Source organism: Stegostoma tigrinum, chromosome 3, assembly GCF_030684315.1.
Source record: "Stegostoma tigrinum isolate sSteTig4 chromosome 3, sSteTig4.hap1, whole genome shotgun sequence".
NCBI lineage: Eukaryota > Metazoa > Chordata > Chondrichthyes > Orectolobiformes > Stegostomatidae > Stegostoma > Stegostoma tigrinum.
The window spans coordinates 61887012-61911158 of record NC_081356.1 but is presented as its reverse complement, the minus strand read 5'-3'; the positions used below and the strand labels follow the sequence as shown (position 1 = coordinate 61911158).

The following is a 24147-nucleotide window of genomic DNA, read 5'->3' as shown; positions in this document are numbered from 1 at the left end:
TACATTCTTCTGAAGCCTTGACTGTATGCACTCACATAGTGGCTCACGGTGTCCTTATCATCAACCTTCCTCTTTTTCACATCATTAGAATAATCAGGTCCATTCCTGCGCTTATCAGTGCCTCGCAGACTATCAGGTACCAACAGGGAATTGCTCTGTGAAGACATAATAGCTGCTTTAAAACTAAAATTCCTTTCAATTTTCCTATACAATCCTATGAACGGTTATGATATTCAATGCAAATATACATTATTTACAAAATATCCGGTGCCTTTAGCAGTTTACCAACTAAAAGTATTAAAGGATATTTGTTTAAAAATGGACATATTGCCTCACTCTTATTGAACCACCAAGACTACATTTTAAAATGTTTAAACTGCACCGCATGCTGCAGACAAAATACTCATGGGTAACAAGCATTTAACATTACTCATTAATTAAAATTTTACTACCTAAGCCCATAAAGTTTGACAGCTTATTTGCAGGAGATTCTTGCCAAACACCAACTATTGAGGGGATTTTTCATTTAAGTCTGCAGTTATATTGCCACTTTCCACTTCATAATAATGCAGACGTGGCGGTACAAATTGAGAACCAGATGACTAATTAAAGTCGAAGTGATGGTCCCAGCAGTGGGATTTGAAATCAGACTTTCAATTTGCAGGTGTACATCAAGGCATCAAAATGACGTACATAATGATGCAATGCCATCAGCTCTGGAAGAACCAAATCTAAGTGACAATGTAACTTCAATCTATTTACTTAGTTTAGCATGGAAAAAAATGATTCTCAGAACAGTGCACACAATAAAAACTGCAGCCAAAATGTCTTCCCTGCAACAAAACACAATGTAATAGCTGCCTTATAATGATCTGGTATTAATTGAAAGTCCTGCAGCCTTCCAAGTGTGAGAAGCTCCAAGTTGAAATCTAGCTCCTTTGCCCTGGCAGCAGACTCTGAAACTTTAAAAAGCTGGGTTTATTAGTCAGCTCTAGAATAAGTAAGCTAAGTTTAGCTATACAAGCATTCCATGCTGCAGTCATTCAACTTGAATTGAAGCATACCTAAAAATAGTTTGGAGAACACGAAGATAGTCAAGAGAACTGTTTACAATCAAACCAACATCAAACTTTAATGTAATTTTCTCTGTATTGGTCAAAGGCATTTTACGTCTATTCGTTGACATAGCAATTTGAATGGTTACATGCTTTGATTTAATACACCCAGTTCCAATCTACATTCCGAGCAACAATGAGCCATTTGAAGTCAGTTGGATTAGCATATTTAAGGAGCAATTTATTCAGAATAAAACATGCAAAAACCACCCTAAATGCTCAGATAGCTGCTTTTTCAGGAAATTAAAACAAAAGCTTGATGTGGAGTCACGTGATATTTCCTCTGAAAATGTACAGAATTCTTAGTTCCCTTTTTGTTCCTTGACTTCACTGGGTCAGTAAATGTAATAGAAATTTATTAGTTGAAAAAAACAAAAAGGTTCTCACCAACATGTGCAGTAACAATTCTTAAATGCCAGACTCATGAAAGGAAATTAAAGCTTTCCTTTTACATATAAAGCTACCAGTACAATTTTACAGCGCAGCTAAAGAATTATATAGAGTTACAAGCACAAGAAATAAGATTGTCTAACATCTCAAGCCTCATTTTGTCAACTTCAAAAACATTCCATCTGCTTCAGCAAATTCTTCTCCGAGGCTAATGCTAAGCTGTCTATTATTGCTGGTCAGTCAAGCTAAAGAGTAGTCAGAGGTCTCGCGTAAATTGTGCAAAACCTCAATGAAATTTAATCCAGTGTAACCTCCCATGTAACCTTTACTACTGGTTTCCAGCCAAAAGGCAGAGTCTTCTGGAATCTTGACAACATTTCATTTCCAGTGGCTAGTCTTCATATTGTGCTTTTAAAACTTGACTAGACAATCAATATGATATTGGTCATGAACTTCAGCAACCCACAGAATCATCTGTTCACCCTCCTCACAGACAAAAGGATAACTCATTTGAATTTATACAATGCAAATGCCGGTCTTTGTTTATTTCATGGAATTTATGCAGAATAATTGATGACTGGGAGCGATTGTGTTGTATTAGTCTAATCGAGGGGTTATAACAATGCCCTGAACCACAAGATTGAAGCTTCAATGGTTTTGAACTGTCATCTGAATCAAATGATTACATTTCTGCTTTGAAATCATTCCAGGGCTTTTATTAAAAAAAATTACAGGGAGGTTTTGTTCAGATTTTTCTGTGTTGACAGCATCTGACTTGGTTGGCAGATGTTGACTGCCAATACATTTACCCTCACTGAAGCCTGATGACGCTTACTGAAAGATTAACATTTGTGACAATACTGCTAGTGTGGAATAATATGCTGTTAAGAATTGGCAAGTTCTATGGCCAGTATTTATAATTTACCAACTGGAGCTGAAAGAACCCTTGATAAGAAACCCTGATGGTAATATTCTATAGACCATCTCAAGGGGAAATGGAAGAGGAAGTGCTGTGTTTAAATGCACATTACAATTATCTTTACTCCAAGTGATCACAGCCCTCTATTCCTAGTGTAATAGAGTTATTGGACCTTAAAATGTAACAAAATAGTTCATCTGGGGCAAAACAAGAATGTGCTTTTGATGCAGCCCACAGATTCACCTTTTAACCATTTTAGTACATAAAAAGTTTATTAAAAGCTCTGGCATTTTATAGCATATTATGGCTTAGTACTTTATGCTTTAGGCCTATTTTGTTAATGTAACAACTTTGACCTCAGGATTAAACAAGATTTAAAGACCAGTTTGTAAAATTCCCTCCAGTCTATCAAACTCATGCAGCTGTGACAGGTTTTGACTGCAACATCAACCTAATCTCCACAAGCAGACATCTACTCATTTCATGCTAGGTCAGAGTATTTTGGGGTAGGTCGAGCAATAATCCACTAGCATTAATTCCTTTCATGATGTTAAATAGGCATAACTTCAAAATAATCACATAGCTCAGTGTCATTGAGCAAAGTACCACATAAAAGCCAGGCCATTATATTATAGTGCTAATAACCTGACAAAAGTACTTAACTTGTTTTATTAGTGAAAAGTGAGAAATTTGGCACAAACTTTGCCTTGCACTCATGAGAATGAATACAAGAAAGCTAAATTTTCTTCAACACGTCAGAAATATACACTGGGCAGGAAGTTGAGGCTCATTCCATCAAAACATATTTCTTATGGAAACCTATGTAAATGTTAACATACTAAATGATATGCTCCAACTCACTTTTTACGATGATTCACGTGCAAGAACCCATTCTCTGCAAACTGAAGAAACACATTTGAGGCTTGTGCATCTTTTTTTGCATTACCAGAAGCATGACAGATCTGTAGTTCCCTAATGTTTTCTCTATAGTAACACTTCCAGCCAGAGTCAATTTACCTAACAATGAACATTTTTCTCCTGCACGATAATTTGGTGTGATTGCTAGAAGTTTGGTATTCATGTTTGTCCTGATGAATAAAATATAAAAAGCTTCACCAGCAGGTCTCTTTTTTCAGAAATATTCATGTTCCTAACTTGTCACTAAAATCCTGGCACTGTTCTGAAAGACAAGTAAATCTGTGAAATGTCTCCTTTTTATCAGCATATTTTGGAAAGAAACTTCAGAATGCTTCAGGGCAGAGGGATCTAGTTGTCCTTCTGTACTTATCACATAAAATTAGTATGCAGCTACAGCAAGCAATAAGGAAGAAAAAATTAGCTTTTGGCATTTATGCTTTCTTCCATCAGTAATAAATGTAAGGAAGTGTTGCTGCAACTGTACAAGGCATTAGTCAGATTGCACCTGGAGTATTGCACATAGTTTTGGTCCCCTTACCTGAGAATGGGTGTAGCTGTATTGCAGGCAGTTCAATTCGATTGATTCAAGAAACAAGGAGCTTGCGTTAGCAGATCTGCTACAGCCACAGCAGCTAAATCTCACAAATTATGGTCAAACCTATGTAACTGTCCTTTCAAATTCATGCAGGTTTTGATCAAGAATGAGGTATTAAATTTACATTAGTTAACTTGAAACAGGCAATATGCAGACCAAGGTGTATAAAAAATGTTTTTCTTTTGTAAGGTACTGCAAAACAGAACTTAGAAAATAAGAGGTTATGGAGTAAGTGGTAATATGTGGGCAATGAAAGAAGATTGCCCTGTTGACATGAAACAGAGATTAGGCTCAAGTGGGTCATTTTCTAGTTGGCAAGATGTAATGTGGTGTGCCACTGGGATTAATGCCTCAATTTTTACAATTTATATGAATGACTTGAGTAAAGAGATCGAAGGTTTGGTACTAAATTTGCTGAGAACACATACATAGGTACGGAAATAAGTTGTAAAGTGGACATAAGAAGCCTAGAGAAATAGAGTCATGGAGTCATAGAGATGTACAATATGGAAACAAATACTTTGGTCCAACCTGTCCATGCCGATCAATATCCTGGATAAATCTAGTCCCATCTGGCAGCATTTGGCCCATATCAGTCTACACCCTTCCTATACATATGTCCATCCAGATGCCTTTTAAATATTGTAACTGTACTCGCCTCCACCACTTCCTCTGTCAGCTCATTCCATACACACACTGTGTGAAAAAGTAGGTCGCTTTTAAATCTCTTCCACTGTCACCCTAAACCTACTCCCACTAGTTTTGGACTCCCTCACTGCAGGGAAAACAACTTGTCTATTTACCCTATCCATGTCCCTCATGATTTTATAAACATCTTTAAGGTCACCTCTCAGCCTGATACTCCAGGGGAAATGGCCCCAGCCTATTCAGCCTTTACTTGTAGCTCAAACCCTCCAACCCTGGCAACATCCTTGTAAATCTTTTCTGAACCCTTTCAAGTTTCACAACATCCTTCCTACAGCAGGGAGAACACAACTGTACACAGTATTCCAAAAGTGGCCTAACCATTGTCCTGTACAAGCGCAACATTACCTCCCAACTCCTACACTCCTAGGTAATCCAAGATGGAAGACAGGAAAAAAACTCGTTGCTGTAAGAGCTGCTCCTTTTTTGAGGTATTTTCAGTGTTGGAGCAGGCCTTCTCAAATTCTAGGAGCCGAAATTACTGTTTTATAAGCTGTTGTATTGTTTTGAAACTTTAGAGAAATAAAATGGATATAACTGAGTTTAATAAGTGGACAAAGATCTGGCAACTGCAGTATAATGTGGGAAAGCTTGTTAATTTTACCAGGAAGAATAAAATTGAAGGATATTGTCCAAACGGTGAGAGATTGCAGATGTCTAAAATGCGGAGGGATCTGGATGTCCTAGTGCACGAATCGCAAAAGGTTAAATTCACAGATAGAGCAATTAATTAGGAAAACTAACAGAATTTTATTGATTATGACAAGCAGAATTGAATATAAAAGTGAAAGGCTATGTTTCAACTATACAGGATATTGGTTAGATTTGATCTAGAATATTTTGTACTGTATTGTTCTCCTTACAAGTATGGCCGTAAATATTTTGAAAGCAGTTCAGAAAAGGTTCAGTAGACTAATACTTGGAATGGGCAGGACAAAATGAGCAAATCTTTGCCAATCAGACTGCAGAGCTCTGAAAATAACAGCACAGAGATGGAGAAGGGTGGGATGAAGCCTATGATAAAATAGGTATAGACAAAGAAACAGATAGATTAGAATGAGAGAAAACTATGAAAGGAAACAAAATGGGTAAGTAACACGTTACACGTAAACACAAAGTAAACATAAATCCTTGATTTTTAAAATCTCCAACAATTAAACCTAAAGGAACAAGTCTCTACATTTACTATGGATAATTTTTAGCGCCAAATATGTTTTAATTGTTTCTAGTCAAGCTATCACTTATTTGTAGTATACTTAGATTGGAATGAATGAAATTTAATAATATCCTGTGGTAAGTAGTTCATACGTACCATCCAAAAACAGCAACCTCATTATTCAATGTTTCAACAGTGAGACAGTTGCATAATACCACTTTCAAGAACCTAATGCAGTACAGTAAATCTGGGACATCACCTTTTGAATATTTGTATTTAACTGTACATGAGAAGGCTACACCATTTGTACATAAATGAAGGTGTGCACCACTAGCCTCACTGTCAGTTTGACGTCAAATTATGCTCCAATAAATAGCATACCGGTTCTGGTTAATAAATTCATTTGCTAAATATTCAAATATAAAACCGTCACTGCATCAGCCATAATCTAACTGAATAATCTAATTGAATACCAAACACTAACCAACGGAAGATTGAAAGGAGCATTTTCTACAATCCTTAGACTGGAACTAGATAAGCACTCTCCTCTAAATTAGATAGATTGAAAAAGAACTAGAATTGGCTTTATAAATCCCTCTTTCTCTCCATATATTTTGAGATGCTTCAAGGTTTTTAAGCTTATTCTACGCCTCTTACACTTTCTTATGGTAGTGCTACCATCTAGTCCAAGTATTCTCAATGGCCCTTTGTTTGAGGTAAATGCATCAAAATAATAGCCTAGTCATGGAGATAGTAGGAGCTGCCGATGCTGGAGAATCTGAGATAACACGGTGTGAAGCTAGATGAACACAGCGGGCCAAGCAGCAGAAGAGCAGGTGACGTTTCAACTTGACGTTTCGGGTCGGGTGTTATCTAAAATAATAATCTATCTTGCTTTTTATATCTGACTTGTATATCATTTATAACTGCAAAAAATTTGAAGGAAATAAATATCAAAAACTATTCCAAAAAATTGATTCTACTATGATGTGCCAACTGAAATGCCAAATGAATTAAATAAAGAACACAATTTGAAACTTTTTCAAAATTTCTCCTATTTGATTTCTATTGATTTCTTAAAGATTAATGTTTATGGCTACAAAAGTCTTCCCTTCAAAACTTGTGTTATATTACAAAATACATTATTCTTACCCACGATTGTAGAATCTAAATGGCAAGGCATTGCACATTGAAGTTCCAATCTTAGCTTTGCCTCAATGGTTAATATATTCTTTATTTATTTCAAAAGTTCAAGTTTTCCCAAACTTAGGGAACTGAGGAGGGGAGCCTTTGCTGGATGTCTCCAACAACAGCAAGTTACACTGGTTCTATCACGTTGGCTCTTGCAATGCCATGCAGACAACCCTGCACGATACAAGGAACTGCTGTTTTGTGGAAGATACAGTACAAACTTCAGAACAGAACAAGGGCAAGGGCAGCAGATTATGAACACCACCATTTGCAAATTCTCCTCCAAGTCACACACCGTGCTGACACAAAATTATATCAACATTCCTTTGCTGTGACAGCTCAAAATCCTGGAACATCCTCCCTAATAGCACTGTGAGTCTATCCACACTCCAAGAATTGCAGTGATTCAACAGACACCTTCTCAAAAGCAATAAATTCTACCTGTTCAGTAACACCCACATCCCGTAAATGAATATTTTAAAAAGTCACACAATTACTTCTGTGATATAACTGTATTAAAGAATATATGCCTTACTTAAGGCCTATCGCAGGCAAATACATATGTTTTTGAACAGTGTTTATCATGATCTCAACATAAAAGTTGGGTCTTAGCTATTACAGAAACACCTCTGTACAGAATTTGAAACTGTCTAATAACCTAAACCTTCTGACCCCAATGGCTGGATAGAGGCAAAAAGAGGAGAGAAAGAGACTTCATTCACTCTGGGTACAATGTTTTTTAAAAAAACAAACAATCCAAAAAACAAGAGTCGTTGAGATACTGTAAGATCATTAAGTTCATTTACAGCTGGCAGTTAATGAAGATTACTTCATTATTTAGTAATACCAAGATATTTTGCTGTGTAATGCAGACAGCAGGCTTTTACCAAATACCACTACATATTGCATTAAATATTGCTTTGATTCTGCTAAAGTTTACAAAATGCAATCCATTAAAAGTAACTCAATGTTTTTACTACTAAATTATTCATGCAAAGTAAAAACTTATTTTTTCATAACTACTACTTAAAAAATGATTTTAATGCTTAACATAGCATTACTTCCTGTCATTGTGAATTGTGTGATGTGAAGCCTACATAATGGCTAATCTGGACCCTCAAGCTGACTCTCCTGCCAACAGAATTCAAAAGAAAAACCTCAAATGGCAAACGCAAATCATCTTTTGAAAAGAAAACCCAATCGTGCATCACAATCAAGATGGCAGGCTCCCTAATGTGAATATAATGCCTATTATTCAGATATGTTTCCTCAGCTGCCACACCGATTCTCCTGGGACCAATACTTCCCAGGCTGTATGAAATAAAGGAAGCATGTCTGAAAAACAGACCTGAAGCCCATGACAACTCATTTATCCTCACTAGCCTAACCCAAGCATAATATGGGTAATGCACGAATAAGCTCATAGTGTTGATAAATAACTTGGTGTGCTGCACATTTAAACAATTAGATAGTCATTAAGTTCCAAATAATATTATGTGATAATTCTATGCTGCACCTGGTGCAAATTATGACATTTTAATTCACCTACACACTCATTATGACACGCTTTATGCATGTGTGGCTAACTGCATCTTAATGAAAGAAACATAATATGGGAAAGAACAAAATATGTTCAAGCGTTAAAAGTATGTAATTTTCAAAGATGATCTTGATACACATGAGAGCAATTAGGACAGTTCAAAGCAAGCTAAGGATTTTCACTGGCAGATCATGCCCATATTACAGTATGAAGCTGTGAATTTTTTTTTAAAAAGAGTAGCTTCTGTAAAATGCCATAGATAATGTGTTATACTGGCACAAAACAACAGAATGTAAAAATCAGTGTAAAATAAGCATATCTAAGCTATGTTTCATCTTTTTCTGAAATGGCAGTGGACTATCCACTGGGCAGAAAAGTGAGTCATGCTATAAAGAAGCACTCGGGTAAAATTGCTTCAGGCACTTGTTCAGGCACAAATGATTTGCATGTTTGAAGTGTGAAACTTATTACCTTGGTATAATTAATCCCCAAATTGATCTCTGTGTCATATTTGAATTGAATAGGTGTGCAACAGGCACAGTACGTGCTTATATGTGGGATCTGACTTAACTGGAGCAGGGCAGAAGAGAATGTCCCTGTCACTGTTAAAAGAAAGGCTTATGTTCATTACAGGCATCTAGAATTCAAGACTTGAGAAAACAGCAAAGGAGAAGCACTCCAGCCTCCGTGATAATGGGAACTGCAGATGTTGGAGAATCTAAGATAACAAAGTGTGGAGCTGGATGAACACAGCAGGCCAAGCAGCATCTCTGGAGCACAGGGCTCTGATGAAGGGTCTAGGCCCGACATGTCAGCTTTTGTGCTCCTGAGATGCTGCTTGGCCTGCTGTGTTCACCCAGCTCCACACTTTGTTATCTTGAGCTCTCCAGCCTCCCTTGCTTTTGGATGCTTCCTTGAAGCTAGGAGTGGATGAATTTGGCAGTTAATAGGAAAGGCCTCATTCTAATTAGCATTAGAAATATCTTTAGTCACACCCTTGAGGATAGTATCCTAGGCCCAACTCTATTAATAGGGGCAGCATGGTGGCTCAGCGAATAGCACTGTTGCCTCAGAGCACCAAGGACTTGAGTTTAGTTCCACACTTGGGCAGTTGTCTTTGTAGAGTTTGCACATTCTCCCCTTATCTGGTTTCCTCCGGGTGCTCTGGTTTCGTCCCACACTACAAAAGTGTGCAAGTCAGGTGGCTTGGCCATTCTAAATTGCCCATAGTGTCCAGGGATGTGCAGGCTAGGTAGGTTGGCCATGGGAAAAGCAGGGTTACAGGGATAGGGTCAGAGGTGGGTCTGGATGGGATGCTCTTCAGAGGGTTGGTGTAGACTCATTAAGCTGAATGACATTATAGGAATTCTATGATTTTATGACCTTCCCTCTTTTATATAGGCAAAAGAGGGCTCTTTTACTGATGGCAATTTCTCAAATAAGCCAGCAGTCTAAGCTCACGTCCAAGTTTAAACTGCTAAATGAAAAGTAAAATTCCTTCACTTAAGTGACAGACAAGGGCCATCTTAAATGAGAGATCCTAACCACCTCCCTGTGATATTTAACTACATGACAAATTTGGAATTGCTAACAATTAACATCTTGAGCATCACCACTGACCAGATACTTAAATGTATCTGTTACACAATCACATACAGAATATCAGAGGTCCTATTTTCTTAAAGCCTCTTCAAAATAAGCCAAAATGTGAAGGGATACTTTCCATTCGCCTGAGTGGATGCAAATTAAACAACATCTAAAAAGCACAACACCATTCAGGACAAGGCATTCATCTACAAGATGCACCTGTACCTGCAATTTCCAAGGCATGTTTGACAGCACCTTTAAAGCCAGTCATCCTAGAAAGTCAAGGACCGCTCATGCGGAGAAAATCATCACTTACTACTTCCCCTTCTAGTTCACATATAGTCCTGACCTAGAAATAAATTGTCATTCCTTCTTCAATGATGCAGAAAAAAAATACAAGTAACTGCCTTCTTAACATCACTGCACAAACTCTTACACCAGGTGGATTGCAGAATTCAAACAAATCGACTCTCCACCATCTTCTGAAGGGCAACAGGGGACGGAGAAAAAGTACTGGCTTTGTCATCCAAGCCCAGGTCCTATGAACAAATAAAACAAGAACAGGGAAGCACAGGAGGACTGAGAGTGTTAATCCATGTCATAAGTCTAAAGACAGTTCAATGGATATCATAAGCATCGGGCACCTTAAAATAAAACATGAAAGGTATGTCCCACGGGGGTTTTGGTCAGCCGATCCTACCCATGTCTTACTCCACTCAAATATCATTCTCCATCCCAATGAGGTGATGGCGTAGTGGTAATGGTATCAATGGTACCCCAGAACCCCAAGCTAATGTTATGGAACATGGACTTGAAACCTGCCAACCTGTAGTTGGAGGAGGAAACCCCAACACTTCAGTGAAAAAGACAAGGGTGAAGTATTTACATCCATCTTCAGCCAGGATTGTCAAATGGATGATCCATCTCAACCTTTTCTCAAAGTTTCCAGCATTAAAGATGCCAGTCTTCAGCCAATTCAATTCACTCCATAAGATATCAAGAAACAGCTGAAGTAACTGCATAGGCCATTGGTCCTGACAACTTTCCTGCAATGCTGTCAAAGACATGAGCTCCAGAATTAGTCATGTTTCAAGCGAAGCTGTTCCAGTACATCACCAACACTGGCATCTATCCAACAAAATGGAAAAAATGGCCAGGTATGTCCAATCCACAAAAAGCAGAACAAATCCAACACTAACTGAAAATCATCAGCACAGTAATGGAAAGGCTTATCGACAGTGTTAGCAGCAGCATTCCCAAAAAGAATAATGGTTTACTAACATTCCATTTTGGCTCCACGGGGGTCACTGAGCTCCTGACCACATTATCAACTTGGCCCAAACATGGTCAAAGGATCTGGGCTACAGAGATGAGGTGAGAATGACTTGTTTACATCGTGGCAGCACTTGACTGACTGTGGCATCAGGGAGTCCTAGCAAAACTGAAAATCAGTGAGAAGCTCGGGGAAATGTCTCAATTGATTGAAGTCCTACCTACTAGAAATAAATGACTGTAATTGTTGCAGGTCAGTTATTTCAGCTCCAAGGTTCTACTAAGTTAAGCTACTTGATTAGCATCCCAACCACTACAATGCAACATTTAGTTCCTGCAGTACTGACCTACAATAGTAGCTTTGCGTACTAAACAAGATGAGCTGCAGCAACTCAACAAAGCTCCTTTGAATGCACTTTATCAATCCACGACTGTTTAGAAGAACAAAAGCAGCAGAAACACAGAAACATCATCGGCAGGTTCCCGTACAAGTCACTCATCAGCTGAACCTAGAACTATGTCTCCATTCATTCTCTGCCAACGCATCAAAATCCTGGAACTCCCTTCCTAACAGCACTGTGAGTGTCCCTACACACTAAGATGGCATCATGAAGGCATCTCACCAGATATAAGCAATAAATGCTGGCCTAGCCAGAGACATCAATAGCCCATGAATAAACAGACAAAAAACCTTTGGAGTACCCTTGATCTTAAGACTTTTACTTAATCTTGGGATGTGAGCTTTTCTGGCAAGCCAGACATACATTACCTGTCTAATTTCCTTTATGCAGGTAGTAAAGAATGCCTTCTTGAACTACTATCATTCTTACGAAGTAGGTACACTCAGAGCTCACAGGCAGGAAATTCAGAATTTTAGTTGAGCAACAATAGTATTCCAAGTCAGAGAGGTTTGAGGCTTGGTATATAACTTGCAGATGATGTTGTCCCCACGTGCCAGCTGTTTATGTTCTTCGAGGTGGTGTATGTGAATGATTTGAATGGAACTGTTAAAACAGTTTTGATGAATTGCTGCATTGCATTTTGGAGATGGTACTCGATGCTACTACTTTGCACTGGTAGTGGAGAGAATAAATTCATAAGACGATGAAAGGTACATCAATTAAACAAGTAGAGTGTGCACCTTGGATATTGTCAAATTTAGCTTGTTGTTGGAACTACAGTCAACCTCCCAAGTGGAGAGTATTCTCTCACGTTCTTTTCGAACAGGATTTAGGGAGTCAGATGGTAAATCATGCATTGCAGAATTCCCAGTCTCCAATCTGAATATTTTCTACTCAAATTGTATAAGAGATGTTACTTACATACCTCTGGAATGTGTGCGGTTTGAATCTAGGTCTCCTGGCCCTGACCTAGGGATATGTCCACTACATCACAAGTGCTCCTCCAGTCTTTGATCTAATTTTCTTGTCATTGTTTATATTCCATGTCAACTTTCTCAACATAGAATGCTTATGCCAATCTTTTGCCTTTCAGTTCACCACCTGAAAACATTCTTGGGAGGACAGGGTACAGAATTTGGGATGACAGACCACGAGGATCTTGAGCAGATTGACATGAGGAGTGTGGAAGAATTGGAGGTTTTGGCCAGCTTAAAAATTAGACAAATCCCGAGGTCCAGATGACTTGTCCTCCACAGCATCCTGGGATACAAGGGAGGAAATTAAGGGGTTCAGACCAAAATATTTAATTCCTCTTCGGCCATAGGGGACGCGCAAGAGAACTTGAGGACAGTTCATGTGGGTCCACTTTTCAAGAAGACTGGTAACAATAAACCAGAGAGTTACAGAACAGTGAGTCTCACATCAGGGTATGGAAACAATTGGAGAAAATTCTGAAGGGCAGAAATAATTTTCACTAGGAAGAGCAAGGTTTGACCGGGGTCATCAACACGGCTTTGTCAGAAGGAGGTCATCCCTGACAAATCTGATTGAATTTCTCAAGGACATGACCAGGTGCATAGATGAGGTTGATTAGTTTTAAAGATTTCAACAAAGCCTTTGACAAGGCCCTATATGGGAGACTAAAAGAAGTAAAAGAGATCCAGGGTAACTTGGATTCAAAATTGGCATAGTGGTAGGAGACAAAAGGTGGAGGCAGAAAGCTGTGTCACTAGAAGCCATTGTCTACTGGCATCCCATAACGATCAGTGCTGGGTTCGTTATTGTTTGTGATATGGATGAACAATATAGAAAAGAATGTAAGAGGGATGATAGTAGGTTTTGTGGATGACACAAAGTTTGTCAAATTCCTGGCCAATGGGGATATAAATGGATTTATCAGAAGGGGAGATGAATTGCAGATAGAATTTAAGAGAAGTAACAAAACAAGCCAATACTCAATGAAAGGCAGGGCACTCTCAAGCTCAGAGGGAAAAAGGGATCTTGGGCCGCTTATCCACAGATCTCTGAAAGCCATTGGATAGGTTAATAGGGTAGTTAAGAAGGCATATAGACACTTGCCATTACTGGTCATCAAGACAAGGGCAGTCATGTTGGAACTGTACACAACGTTGATTAGGCCACCAGGTGAAGTACCAAATGCAGTTATGTTCATTGCACTATAGGTTAGATGTGATTGCATTGGAGAGAGTGCAGAAGGGATTCACCAGGATGTTACCTGACTGAAGCTGTGAGAGGAGGCTCATGTTGTTTTTTTGGAGCATTGAAGGCTGAGAAGTGACCTGATTAAGGTGTATAAGATTATGAGGGGCACGGACAACTTGAATAGAAAGCAGCTCCTCCCCTTAGTTGAAGGGACAATAACAAGTGGGCATAATCTGAAGATGAAAGATAGGAAGCTTTGAGGAAAAAATATTTTCATTCAAAAAGAGTGGTGGGAATCTGGAATGCACAGAGTAAACCTCAACCTTTAAGAATGTACTTGTATGAGCACTTGAAATGTCATAACATTAAAAGGCTATGCATCAAGTGCTGGGAAGTGGAACTAGTGTAGATTTATAGTTTTGTCAGTGCAGATTTGATGAGCCGACAGGCCCCAAATGTATGGTATGATTCTATGAAATGTCTTCAATTTTAACTTCACAAGCAGCTCAGCAATGGTCACCTTGTGTACTTTTAGAGTGTTAGTTAAAAGAGTCCACACTTGGAGTTTCACCATTCACCAAGGAGTGACATCAGGGGAAAGGAAGTCACTGACTGAAGGGAGAATGCATGTGGAGCTTGCATTGTCTAAGTGTATCCTGTAAAGTGCAAATCAAGATTTCCAGGGTCCATCCAATAGACAAAGGCCAATAGTTGTACACAATGGACCTTTTAAGTGCACTCCTTTTCCAACTAGCCAACTTATTCGGGTTACAACTCCAATTTATCACGTTTTCCACGGCATCAAGACAATTTAGTCAAATCATGGAACAAATGATAATACCTGACTGCAAGCTATTTAGTTTACCCCTTCCCCCTATTTTTAATCATTTATTATCTGATAAAGAGAAATGTTTGAAGAAGATTACATCACAAACAATTTCAATGCTCCATTGGCTTTTCTCCACGTCTGCACACAGTAATTTCCTGAAGATTGATGTTCAATTAATAGAGACTCTTGACAAATCCCAAGAGAATTATCATCCCCAGCTGGGCCATGCTGCCTCAACCAACACCAAGAAACTGTAGTCATCAGCCAGATGTACAGACAGAATTGCTTGTAATAGCAAACTTCGAGTATCCACATTGGAAGCAGTACTCCACCTCCAGTCAGGTTGGTTGAATTTTACATGTTTAAAGTAACCAGTTAGGCAATTGGAGAAAGATATTTTTGGGAGTAGTAAACTTCTCTTGGACTGCTGTTAGTCTTTACAGGGTTAACTAAATAACAGCACCACCCATTAGTTTGTATTGTTTAACAGTATTCAATGGATGGTGAGAGAACAGGATGAGATCTGAAAAGGGGCTATTAGTGCAAGGCAGGCATGGGTTTCTTTAATAAGTTGTTCTCATAGCGTTTTGGAGGTCACAATACTGTTGAACATTGTATTTCCACGATGCATACCATTTTCTCATCCCCTTCTTGATGTTTCTTCTCCAGAAGTGTTTCCCAGGCTAGTTCCAATGCTTATGAAGGTGTACCATTCTGGAATATACTTCATACATTCAGAGCCATGCAGACAATGGGTCTGTGTTTTATAAAAGCAATTATCCATTCCATTACAGTTCTGTTGTCACAAGGTCACAATGAAATCAGCACTCCACGTCTGTGTCTAGGTTCCTGACAGAATTCATGTATCAGGAAGTAAGGACACATTGTTTGTCCTCAGAAAACAAGTTTGATACCTGCCGGTGCAGTGGTTGAGCAGGTTACTAAAAGAAGATAAAGTAGCACAGCTGCTTCCAGCAAGTCAGGCACAGATCCGCAAGAAAATAAATATTTGGAGTGCAAGAGTAATTAAGTCTTTCTTAAACTATATACAGGCTTGGTGAGAGTGGACATTAAAATTAAAAGCAGTAGGCTCTATAGTTCCTTGAACATGTTTGTCATTCAATAAAACTATAGCTGCTCTTTGGCCTCAATTCCAGTTTCTCATGTGATGTTCATATTTGTTGATTCCTCCAAGGTTTACCAATCTCTCAGCCTTGAATATACTCAAAAGTTAAATTACTCTACCCCAGAGGGCTGTGGAAGCTTGAAAATTCACAAATAGTCAAGCAAAGAAATTCTTCTTGGCACAGGCATAAACATGCAACCCCTTATTCCGAGATTATACCATAAGAAATTCAAAGAGAAGTAGGTCATTCAGTCCCTAGGGCCTGCTCTCCTATTCAAGGGGATCATGGCTGATTCAATAGTCTTCACATCCACTTTCCTTTAACCATCAATTCTCCTGCTGATCAAGAATCCATCTACCTATCCATTTCAGCCTCAATGTATTCCCAGTTCCAGCCTCTACAAGAGGAGGAAACAATCTCACAGCATCTACCTGTCAAACCCTCTTTGAATCTTGCGTTTCAATGAGATCACCTCTAAATTCCCCTAAACTCCACCGTTTGTAGTTCCAATCTACTCAACCACTCTGGTGATGAGAGGATTGTTCTATGACAAATCAATTTAGATAATCCATTTCTTGAACCCATTTATGCTGTTTGCACCATTGGTTTTCACTGGCAATTTACAGTATAATTTAAGATGAATAAAACATTTAAAAAGGGAATACTACAAACATATTAGAAAGGAGATCACAAGGTGAAATTCATTGTTTCAGACTCTCGAATAGAAGTAACTTCACAGTTAAATGGACAGCAGTATAATGGGGATACTGGAAAAGTGGTAATTTTACTGAAGTAGGAACCCAGAGGCTCAAATTAAGGCTGTACATAGAAACACAGAATGTAGGGGCAGGAGAAGGCCTTTCGGCCCTTCGAGCTTGCTCCGGCATTCTTCCTGATCATGGCTGATCTCTGGGAAAAGGGGTTCCCATTCTACCACCCTACCTACCAGAATTTAAATTTAATTAATAAATTTGGAACTAAAAAGCTAGTCAAAGTAAAGATGACCATGCCACTAACAAATTGCCATTAAAATCTGTCGTGCTCACTAATGACATTTAGGGAATGATATTTGCTACATTTATCTAGCCTGGTATTCTTCTGACTCCAGGCCCAAACAGTACGGTTGGCACTTAACTACACTTAACTAAAATGGCCTAGCAAGCCACTCGGTTGTATCCACAACCAACAGGAATGGCAATGAATGCTAGCCCAGCCAGTGCCGTCCACACTTGCGAATAATTTCTTTTTGAAATGAAGTCATGGTTAACCAAGACCAGAAGGACAGAGGCTGTTTGACTAAGTTTGTGGAAGGGGTAGAGGAAACCAACTGGGGAGAATAAATTAACTTGGTTTTGCACTTACTAATCTACCTGTCACAAATGCATCAAATCATGAAAGAATTGGCAAGATTGACCACTCCACGGCCCTTGTGGAAACAAAGTCTCCCTTTCACTCTCACGTTCTATTCCATTGTGTTATTTATCGTAAGAAGCATGCAAAATGAGGAAGATTTTGATTAGTCCAAGCAACTAAAAATTGGGCATCCAATGGGCCAACAGCAGCAAAATTACATTCAACTACAACCTGTAACTTTGAGACCAGGCATCTCTTTCAGTTAAATATCACTATCAAGCTATGGGATCAAATCTAGCTCAATGAAAAATTCAGCAGGGCATGCCAGGAGTAGCACTAGGGACATAGGTAAAAATGAAGTGACATCGAACCACTGCAAGCCAAATGGAATTAGTGAGCAGAAAACAGTGAAGCAATTTCACAAGATCAGATGGGATCCCATTCAAGTTCTACAACCCTTGCATTTACAATTTTAAATAGTAATGGTCAATTAAATAACTGCAGGAGCATTCTCCACGAACAAACCATCCTCAATATTGGGGAAAGTCCAGCACGTTGGTGCAAAAGATGAAGCTGAAGCATTTGCAACCTTTTTCAGGTAGAAGTGCTAAGTATATGATCCTTTTCAGCATCATCCTGGAAGTCCCTGACATCACAGATGTCAGTTTTCAGTGAATTTAATTCACTACACATGATAAAGAAATTGCAAAAGACATTGAATCGCACAGGGAAGCAGACCCGAACAACATTGTGGCAGTAAAACTGAAGTTGTGTGCTCCAGAACTAGCTGTGCCAAGTCACTTTGGCTGTAATGCTTAAAATTGCACAGTTATGCAATGCACAATTCGGGCAACAAATCCAATCCAGCCACTTATCCATCCATCAACCCTCAATTATCAGCAAAGCTTTGGTGACAACATTATCAAGCTGCACCTTCACAGTGATAACCTGCTTACTGAAGATCTGCCAGGGGCACTAGCTCTCGATTTCATTACAGCCTTGGTCTAAACATGATCAAAGAGGTGAATGCAAGAGGTGAGGTGAGAGAATGATTGCCCTTGACTTTCAGACCATATTTGTTAGAATGTAACATCAAGCCGTCCCAGCGAAACTGAAGTCGAAGCAAATCAGGGGAAACCTCCTACTGATAGGAGGCATACCTAGCAGAGAGGAAGGTGCTTCCGGTGGTTGAAGTCAATCATCTCAGATGCCAATCATTACTACATGAATTCCTGTAGAATTACTCATTGGTTCAGCTACCTCCAATTGGTTCATTAATGATTTGCCACGGCACATAAAAACATGGAAACATAAAAAATAGCTGGAGTAAGCCATCATGCCAGCTGACTATTCAATATAATCATAGCTGATTATCTAACTCAGGACCAAGTTCCTGCTTTCTCTTCATACCTTTTGATCCCTTTAGTCACAAAAGCCAGTCATATTTGCACTGTTGACTACGGTATTCAAATATCATTCACAGCTCCTTAGATAATGTAGCAAGCAGCAAGACATTCAGATTTAGGTGAAATTCCAAGTAACATTGACATTGAATAAAAGCCCAGCAATGGCCATTTCCAACTCGATGGTTTAACCATCTCAACTTGACAGTACCAATGTGAAACTTCAACCACGAACATGCTGGAGGTTATATTTCACAACCCATTAAATGTTGCAGTCACAACACCATATCAGAGGCTAGGAAATCTATGATGAGTAACTCATGTCTAGTCTCTCAAATCCTGTCCATGAACCACATGGCAAAGTCAGGTGAATGTCATACAATACTTCCACTTTCCTGGATGTGTGTCGCTCAAACAACATTCAACAAATTGGATACGATCGCCAACTTAAAAAATGAACTGCTGCAACTCAGCAAGGTTCCAATGACAGCAACTTTCAAACCTGCATGCTCTACCAACGAGAAGGGCCACAGGCCCGTGGAAGTAGCATCTCTTGCAAGTTTCCCTCTAAGGCACAAGCTATCTTGACATCATTTATACATAAATGAACTGGAGGAAGGTATAAATGGTCTGATTAGCGAGTTTGCAGATGACACTAAGATTGGTGAAGGAGCAGGTAGTGAAGGGGTCTGTCGGAGAATGTAGCAGAATATAGATAGATTGGAGAGTTGGGCAGAGAAATGGCTGATGGATCCAGGCAAATGCAAGATGATACATTTTGGAAGATCCAATTCAAGAGTGAGCTATACTGTAAATGGAAAAGCCCTGGGGAAAATTGATGCACAGAGAGATCTGGGTGTTCAGGTCCATTGGCAACACACGTCGATAGAATGGTCAAGAAGGCATATGGCAAGCTTTCATTCATTGGACGGGGTATTGAGTACAAGAGTTGGCAGATCATGTTACAGGTGTATAGGACTTTGGTTCAACGACATTTAGAATATTGCATACAGTTCTGATCACCACATTACCAAAAGGATGTGGATGCTTAGGAGAGGGTGCAGAGGAGACTCACCGCAAGTTGCCTGGTATGGAGGGTGTCAGCTAAGAAGACAGGTTGAGTAGATTAGGATTATTTACATTAGAAAGCCGGAGGTTTGGGGCGGGGGAGGGGTGGGGAGTGTGGAGAAACCTGATTGAGGTCTACAAAATCATGAGGGGTATAGACAGGGTGGATAGCAAGAAGTTTTTCCCCCCCAGAGTCGAGGACTCAATTACTAGGGGTCACAATTTCAGTTGAGAGGGGAAAAGTTTATGGGAGATATGCATGGAAAGTTCTTTACGCAGAGGGTGGTTGGTGCTGGAAGGCATTGCAAGCAGAGGTGGTAGAGTTGGGCACGATAGAGTCATTTAAGATGCATCTAGACAGATACATGAATGGACAGGGAGCAGAGGGATATAGATCCTTGGAAAATAGGTGACAGATCTAGATAGGTGCAGGCTTGGAGGGCTGAAGGGCCTGATCCGGTGATGTTATTTTCTTTGTTCTTTGTTCTTTGACTTAGAACTATAATCGCTGCCCCATCACTGTTGCTAGGTCTGTTACTACACCAGATGGAATGCAGTGGTCAAGATGGTTCTTTCTCCTGCACCCAAACATTCTCAAGGGTAATTACAGAAGGTCACAAATGCCAGCCTTATGACTGGCACCTTCATCTCATTTCAGAATCAAAACATAGCTGCCCAGAAACGGAGAAGAATGATGATGAAAGTGAGATTAGACGAGGTTGTTTGTGTGATATGGGCCAATAGCATAGAAATGAATTTGGATTTTCAATCTAACACTATTCAAGCAATACTGTGTAGGTTTGCCCATTTCTCAATTCTGTAAACTTCTGTCATAATATTTCTGATCACTACACCAAGGTGCAAACAAATTGCTTTCCAAGTTCCCTTCCCAACTTGATAACACGCAAACATATGAAATAGGAGCTGAAGTAGACCGTTTGGCCCCAAGCCAGGTCAGCCATTTAATAAGATCAGGGCTGATCTGTTTTCATATCCCCACCTACATGTATAAGCTTAATTCTTCTTGGTGACATGAATCAAAAGTTAAGAGAAACTTTAATAGTATAACTTCTTGATGTCCCTAAAGTTGTCATGGAAGCCCTGTTTAATTTAAAGCCATATAATGTCACTGTAATTTGGTCTAAGTTGTGCTTGGGTGATTTTTGTCATTTTATATGCTAACAGCATTATCACAGTTGCAAAATATGTTTGCAAAGGATATAAAATTAGCTGTGGAAAAATAGACACTCACAGCAAGCATTGTTTCAAAATAAAGTAAACATTGTCACCAACCCATGATGGGCTATTTTCCCACATGTTTTGCAGAGTACAATAATGTTGAAGTTTCTCTTGCCCACGACTTGATGAGGAGTCAAACACTGCAGACACTGTTACATTTCTTTGCTTTCACAACATGATCTCTAAACAGTCAGAAAGCAAATATTAAATGAATACCTGAGGTATGCGAAATGCACTAGTTCATTCATTAATCTTGCTGAAGGTAAACACAGACATCAAGTGCTTTGTTAAATGTAGCCACCCAAACCTGTGTCAGGTTCAAGCAACTCAAGCTTCATGGATCATTTTAAATTTAATTAAATTCACTCGGCAGTTTTACCCATAATAAAAGACAGCTAATCAAATTTCAAACTCAAGGGAGGTTTAGTCACAAAAGGAAATCAGATGGTCATGGACTTGTGTGAATTCTATAAAAAACCACAATTGTTACTCGATTTCATATGCTAGGCTGAGGAGTCAACATTTCGCATGTTAGAAAACTAATCAGAAGTTGCAATACTGGAGCAGTACTTAGGACGTTTAGGTCTGTGTACAATAAATCCCTTTCAAATTCAAAATGGTCAAAAGGTAATGCCTCGAGTACAATTTCATCGTGATAGTAAGCACTTCAGGAGGATATCTTAATGTAAAGCTATATTTTCTTTTAAAATCAACAGTCGTGTAATTTTGCACTGTTAAAACATTTGCCACTTTCGACTCTACCAATCTGTTAAACTATTTTAAACAGTAACAATTAAACACACATAGTTCTACATTCAGATGACAATGTATAGATCTTCTATACCATTGCTTGCACTGGAGGCAAATGAGACTGTGCTGCCACCACTGGACTACATTTAAGGATCTACTTTTCATACCATTTTATTTTGGATCACAGATGTATGCACTCAATCAATATAGTGAGAAAAACAACATAATTTTCCCACAAATAGAATGAACAGATCTTTGCCAGTCTCAGAGGGAAAGTACAACGTCCATGAAAGCTCGCATTACTATACATACTAGATAACAAAGTGTGGAGCTGGATGAACACAGCAGGCCAAGCAGCATCTCAGGAGCACAAAAGCTGACGTTTCGGGCCTAGGCCCTTCATCAGAGAGGGGGATGGGGAGAGGGAACTGGAATAAATAGGGAGAGAGGGGGAGGCGGACAGAAGATGGAGAGAAAAGAAGATAGGTTGAGAGGAGAGTATAGGTGAGGAGGTAGGGAGGGGATAGGTCAGTCTGGGGAAGATGGACAGGTCAAGGAGGCGGGATGAGGTGGTAGGTAGGAAATGGAGATGCGGCTTGAGGTGGGAGGAAGGGATGGGTGAGATGAAGAACAGGTTAGGGAAGCAGAGACAGGCTGGACTGGTTTTGGGATGCAGTGGGGGGAGGGGTCGAGCTGGGCTGGTTTTGTGAAGCAGTGGGGGAAGGGGAGATTTTGAAGCTTGTGAAGTCCACATTGATACCATTGGGCTGCAGGGTTCCCAAGCGGAATATGAGTTGCTGTTCCTGCAACCTTCGGGTGTCATCACTGTGGCACTGCAGGAGGCCCATGATGGACATGTCGTCTGAGGAGTGGGAGGGGGAGTTGAAATGTTTCGCGACTGGGAGGTGCAGTTGTTTGTTGCGAACCGAGCAGAGGGGTTCTGCAAAATGGTCACCATGCCAGGAAACCATTCAGCAAAACAAAAACAAGATGAAGCACAAACTGCATCACAATTAATGTACTATAATGTGACAGGAGCCTGTCTGCTAAATTTTGCTCACAACTGTAATCTTGTTGATTGGAATATTAGGATATCTAAATGTAACTGACTTGTTTTATTCATGTAATTCAACCACACTCTGAAAGACTAACAATAACAGACTGACAAGAAAGCTAAACTGCATTTAAATTCACAAATGGATACAAATTGTGAAATGTTTGTCATCTTATTTTTGCCAGCAACTGAGCTTCAAAAACTGGCACTCACAGTAAAATGTACTGGAACAATACATGTAAAAACCCAACTGAAACGCAGTAGCAATTCCAGTTAGTGAAATCACATGATGTAATTTCATAAATACATACAAAAATATGGAATTTTCACAAACTGGCAGTGAAGGACATAGCACTAGAAAACAGGAACGGAAATCCCAATTTGCTCTCACACAGCACTGACCAATGTACTCGTGTACAAAATTTGAATAGATTTATAATTAACCTGCCAACAAACACTAAAGTTTCCAAAACCAATCACAAGTTTATAAATCTCAAAATCTCAATGTAATAACTATGGGAAACATATCAAGTAAATTTTTCTTCCCAATAGCTTTTAACCATTATGAGAATTGATGGTACACATTACTCACATAACTTTTTGATGCATTGCAGGAATCTAGTATAATTAAGAAAGAAAAGGATATAAAATGAAGATGAGGACAGCAAACCTATATCCAGTTTGTGTCACTTAAGATCCAGAGTAAACTGGATTCCAGTCATTTAAAGAGCATTTGAAGACAGCTTTAGTTACTTGATGGTGGAGAGAAATTGGCAGATATAATAGTGAGATAGTTTTTTTTAATCTGCTGATGCCTTACTGTCTGGTCATTGAAAAAGTTAAAGATAGTGGAAGTGGGATATTCAGTAGTACTTACAGTGCCTGGGTCCCTCTCTGTTTCCACAGTAACCACAAAATGCATAGATATGGTGGGTCAGATACAAAGGCAAAAAAGAAACAAAGAAAAAAGAAAATTAGAACGCTAGCCGACAGATGCTTTCACAACAGCTTTATTCATTCAATTCATTGCACATTTCTAATACATTTCTTTTAAAAGTTCCACATATACTTTAACATTATAGGTACATCAGTTCTTTGCATACAACCCCTAGCCTTGGAACCAATGACAGAATAAATTACTGCTGGGTTATTAAATTAAAATGGCAATGAATGTCATTCAGCAAGTGCAATTCTTATTCATTAAATTAAATTGATTCACAACATGTCGATCTTAATACAAGACTTTTTTTAAGATATGAAAAGCAAAAACTGTTCAATTTAACTGAGCAGAATTATTTGACATGACTACAGCTAAAACTTAGCAACATCAAGTTTATTTTCCCTCTCCTGACATACAATTCAGAAAGATACA

At 39.1% G+C, this 24147-nt stretch overlaps 1 protein-coding gene across 3 annotated transcripts in view; it reads right to left on the bottom strand.

Annotated features, from left to right (window-relative positions):
- Positions 1 to 24147, bottom strand: part of LOC125450785 (transducin-like enhancer protein 1) — a 110075-nt gene that overhangs the window by 37910 nt on the left and 48018 nt on the right. For all 3 annotated transcript variants that reach the window (XM_048526954.2, XM_048526953.2, XM_048526955.2), the window contains 2 exons: positions 23653 to 23669; positions 36 to 155 (listed from right to left, as the gene is read on the bottom strand). In XM_048526954.2, coding sequence (XP_048382911.1) covers positions 36 to 155; positions 23653 to 23669 — 137 coding nt within the window. The remainder of the gene's footprint in view (positions 1 to 35; positions 156 to 23652; positions 23670 to 24147) is intronic.